This window comes from Hordeum vulgare, chromosome 5H (assembly GCF_904849725.1).
Source record: "Hordeum vulgare subsp. vulgare chromosome 5H, MorexV3_pseudomolecules_assembly, whole genome shotgun sequence".
In the NCBI taxonomy this organism is placed as follows: domain Eukaryota; kingdom Viridiplantae; phylum Streptophyta; class Magnoliopsida; order Poales; family Poaceae; genus Hordeum; species Hordeum vulgare.
In genome coordinates, this window is record NC_058522.1 from 289,852,627 (window position 1) to 289,857,648 (window position 5,022).

Below are 5,022 nucleotides of genomic sequence, written 5' to 3' on the forward strand. Positions count from 1 at the left end.
CAGGTTACCCGAGGGAGGTAGTGTGTTGAATTATATTTCAGAATTTAAAGAGATCATATCCGATTTAGCTGCAATGGAGGTTACGTATGATGAAGAAGATATTGTTTTAATGTTACTTTGTTCACTGCCAAGTTCTTATACCAATTTTTGAGACACCATATTATATAGTCATGACACTCTCACACTTAACGAAGTTTATCAAGCTTTGAACTCTAAGGAGAAGATGAAATCAATGGTGCCTCATGATGGTTCAAGTTCATCCCAAGCCAAGGCGAACAGAGGACAGAGGAGAAGAACTCACATAATGGAAATCGTGGCAAAAGTAAGAACGGCCAGAGGGGCCGGTCACAGTCCAGAGACAAGAAGCAGTCTTGCAGGTATTGCAAGAGAGACGGGTATGACATCTCAGAATGTTTCAAGTTGCAGAACAAGGAAAAGAGGAATGGTACATACAAACCGAAAGGTAACAAACAAGGTGAAAATTCTGCTAATTTTTCTCGTGATGATAGTTCCGATGATACTCTTGTTGTTATTGCTGGATGTGCTGAGACCAATGATGAGTGGGTACTTGACACTGCATGTACTTTTCATATGTGCCCGCATAGAGATTGGTTTACTACTTTTGATTTTACTACTGCCGCTGGTTCCGTTTTGGGTTTTGATAATTCACCATGCAAGATTGAATGCATAGGTTCCATTCGAGTCAAGATGTTTGATGTCACAATCAGAACTTTGACAGATGTTCGGTATATTCTGAAGATGAAGAGAAATCTTATCTCTGTGAGTGCCCTTGATGCGAAGGGGTACAAGTATTCAGGTGGAGATAGCATTTTGAAGGTCACCAAAGGTTCTCTCATTGTGATGAAAGGTGACTTAAGTTCGACCAATGGTCTTTATTACCTTCGAGGTTCTACCATTTCAGGTAACGCTAATCCAATTATTTCAAAGAAATCTGGTTGTGATGCTTCTAACCTTTGACATATGCGTCTTGGACATATGAGTGAACTTGGTTTGGCAGAGTTAAATAAGAGAGGTTTTCTTAAAGGATATCAAACTGGTAAATTTAAATTTTGTGAGCATTGTATCTTCGGCAAGCACAAGAGGGTGAAGTTCAACACTTCGACTCATACAACTGAAGGTATTCTTGATTATGTCCATTCTGATTTATGGGGACCATCTCGCAAAAAGTCACTAGGTGGTGCTAGTTACATGTTGACTATTATTGATGATTATTCGAGAAAGGTTTGACCTTATTTCTTGAAGCATAAATGGCAAGCTGTCTCAACTTTTAAGGAGTGGAAGATTATGATTGAGAGACAAACCGAAAAGAATGTAAAAATACTTGGCACTGATAATGGTATGGAATTCTGTTCTAAGAAATTTGGGAATTATTGCAAGTCTGAAGGCATTGTTAGACACCACACCGTTCCTTATACTCCTCAACAAAACGGTGTTGCTAAGCGTATGAATAGGACCATTATTTCCAGAGCCCGTTGCATGCTGTCTAATGCAGGTTTGCATAGTTGTTTTTGGGCTGGAGCTGCTTCCGCTGCTTGTTATCTGATTAACAGTTCACCATCTATTGCTCTTAATAAGAAAACTCCAATTGAGGTATGGTCTGTTTCACCTGCTGATTATTCACATTTGAGAGTTTTTGGTTGCACTGCTTATGCTCATGTTGATAATAGAAAGTTGGAGCCTAGGGCTGTTAAGTGCATCTTTCTTGGTTATAAATCTGGTGTTAAAGGTTTTAAATTGTGGAATCCTGAAACACAAAAGATTGTTATTAGTAGAAACATTATCTTTAATGAATCTGCTATGTTACATGATGTTCCATCTACTAATGTTCCTCTTGAGAGTGAACAACAGTCTACTGTTCAGCAGCCTACTGTTCAGGTGGAGCATGTTATCGATTCAGGTGATACTTCTGATAAGGAAAATGTTGACGCACATAATGAACCCGTCTTTGATGATGAACATGCCACTCCAAATCAGCCTATTGTCCCACCCGGTTGGAATCTCCCATGTGACAAATTTGGCGGGGTATTAATGCACCTGAAAGGTCAATTGAGGAGTGCAATATTGTTTCTTTTGCTTTATCTATTGCAGAAGAAATTGAAGGTAATGCTGAGCCTTCTTCATACTCCGAGGCTATTATTTCTAGTGATAGCAATAAGTGGATGACTGCTATGCATGATGAGATGGAATCACTTGAAAAGAATGGCACTTGGGATTTAGTAAGATTACCTAGAGAGAAGATACCTATTCGTTGCAAGTGAGTTTTCAAAATAAAGGAAGGTGTTTCTCCTAATGACTAGACAAGATATAAAGCAAGGTTGGTTGCTAAAGGTTATAGCCAAATTCCAGGTACTGACTATAACGAAGTCTTTTCTCCTATTGTGAAGCATAGCTCTATTTGCACTTTACTTAGTATTGTCACCATGAATGATTTCGAGCTTGAACAATTGGATGTTAAAACTGCATTCTTACATGGAGAATTACAAGATGATAATTATATGGAACAACCTGAAGGTTTTGTTATTCCTAGAAAAGAAAAGCTTGTCTGTAAGTTAAATAAATCTCTTTATGGATTGAAGCAATCCTCTCGACAGTGGTACAAGAGATTTGACACCTTTATGCTCTCTCAAGGTTTCGAACGGTCTAATTATGATACCTGTGTTTATTTGAAAACTGTCAATGGTTCAACTATTTATTTGCTTCTTTATGTTGATGATATGTTAATTGTTGCAAAGAGCATGTCAGAGATTGATGAACTAAAGAAGCAATTGAGTAATAAATTTGAGATGAAGGGTTTGGGTGCAACAAAGAAAATACTTGGCATGGAAATATCCAGAGATAGATTGTCTGGAAAATTATATCTCAATCAGAAGGGATATATTGATAAAGTTCTTCGTCATTTTAAATGCATAATGCTAAGCCAGTAAGTACTCCGCTGGCTGCACACCTCAAATTATCATCAGCCTTATGTCCTCAATGAGATGCAGATATTGAGTACGTGTCTAGAGTTCCCTATTCGAGTGCAGTTGGTTCACTTATGTATGCCATGGTTTGTTCTCGTCCGGATTTATCTTATGCACCGAGTGTTGTTAGTAGATACATGGCTAATCCTGGAAAAGAGCATTGGAAAGCAATTCAGCGGATTTTCAAATACCTGCGAGATACTTCTAATGCTTATTTACAGTTTGGGGAAACTAGAGATGGACTTGTTGGTTTTGTTGATTCTGATTTTGCTGGTGATTTGGATAAGAGAAGATCACTCACAGGTTATATTTTCACCATTGGTGGTTGTGCTGTAAGTTGGAGAGCAACTTTACAGTCTATTGTGGCTTGTTCTACTACTGATGCCGAGTATATGACTATTTCCGAGGCATGCAAAGAAGCTATCTGGTTAAGAGGTTTGTACACCGAGCTTTGTGAAGATTCATCTTGCCCTACCATATTTTCTGACAGTCAAAGTGCTATATATCTTACAAAGAATCCAATGTATCATGAGAGAACACAACACATTGATGCCAGATTTTACTATGTTCGAGATGTTGTTGCTAAAGATGATTTGAGATATGCAAGATAAGTACTCATGATAATCCAGCCGGTATGATGACAAAGCCAGTCTCTATCAATAAGTTTGAGCTTTGCTCATGCTTAATTGGTATTTCTCACTAGTCCTATGAACTTTGACGCACAAGGTGTTTATGCTGATTTGGATAAAGTTATTCACTTTCTTCGACTACTGGAGGGAATTTGGCTTAAGGTGGAGATTGTTAAATTGTGATCCAAATTCTACCGTATTGGACTAGACGTAGTACAAACGATGTGGGCCTTTGCGTTGGTACCGACGCATAAGAGTACAACTCGTTTACTTGTCCTTCGAGGACTCTCATGTATTGCCTCTAATATATACTCCATGTAGTCACACCTAAAGACTTTCTGTCGTCTCGTGCTTGTAATACTCCACCCTCATAGTAATTGCGCCTTCGTGTGTTAATGATTTTTTTCCGCAGGGTTTCCACGTAAAAATCTGTGTCTTCCGTATCTCGTTTATCTAGTTTTTATGTAACACTTAACTTGGTCCGTGCTATTTCACATTTACATCTGACGTTTCCTTCGTATACACGGAGCTGCTATCTCTGAAAATTCCCGACGGTTGCGAATCCCCTGCTCGAGAGGCGAAACCTCGCCCAAGTGGAACTGCGGCCGTCAGCCGCTGCTCGCCCAAGCCTCCTCCTGCCACCGCCGCTGATGCCGAACTTCCTCGAGCTGCTGTACGTGGAGAAGGCGTAGTAGGACGAGATGATGTTGCTGTCCGTGACCGGCACCGCCGTGCTGACCGAGCTCACTGGCAGCAGGCAGTTGGCCATCAGGGCATGGGCGCCATCACCAGCGCTGTGGCAATCGTGTCGGTCTTGGACGTCTTCGTTGTCGACGCCGCGCAGGAGGGTGATGTCGAGCTCGAACAGCTCGTCGTCGTCGTCGGTGACGATCATCTCTCCGTGACTGTCCCTGCCTCCGTCGTTGCTGGTGAGCACCTCGTCATCGTTGCCGTCCTCGATCATCATGATTAAGGCGTTGGTTTCTTGGCCGATGGCCTTGACTTCCATGCCTAACGACATTGCGCAAGCTACGCACCTCCGATCACTTGTGGCTACTTAAGATCGAACAGGTGCGGTGCAGGGCTATATAGCTGCATACGTGCGTCGTTCACGCGCCAACCTTTTTGGAATCACGACGAGAGACCTGCGTGCGGCGTCATGCAGGATGGTTGAGTTGGTTCAAACTTGTTGCCGATGGTTGGGAAGAGTACTAGCTAGGGGGTACGGTTGGTGACCTAGTAGGCAGCCTACTTTGTGTATTTTCCTTTTGCTGGATACTTTGCACATATTTTAAACGGGTGAAAGCTTAAGCTGCCTGGTTGCGCGACCTTTTGACCACTTGTCCAAACTGAAAGTCCAACTTTCTCACACAAAATATCTTTCATTGCTCCCAACCTCCTACAAAAGTCCA

The 5,022-nt window shown here is 41.4% G+C and overlaps 1 protein-coding gene across 1 annotated transcript; it reads right to left on the minus strand.

The window, feature by feature from the left end:
• Nucleotides 1–3,913: 3,913 nt before the first annotated feature.
• On the minus strand, nucleotides 3,914–4,657 carry LOC123397891. The gene has a single exon (XM_045092411.1). It carries the CDS (start codon nucleotides 4,629–4,631, stop codon nucleotides 4,143–4,145), a length of 489 nt encoding a protein of 162 aa, XP_044948346.1. The 5' UTR covers nucleotides 4,632–4,657; the 3' UTR covers nucleotides 3,914–4,142.
• Between the last annotated feature and the right edge of the window lie 365 nt (nucleotides 4,658–5,022).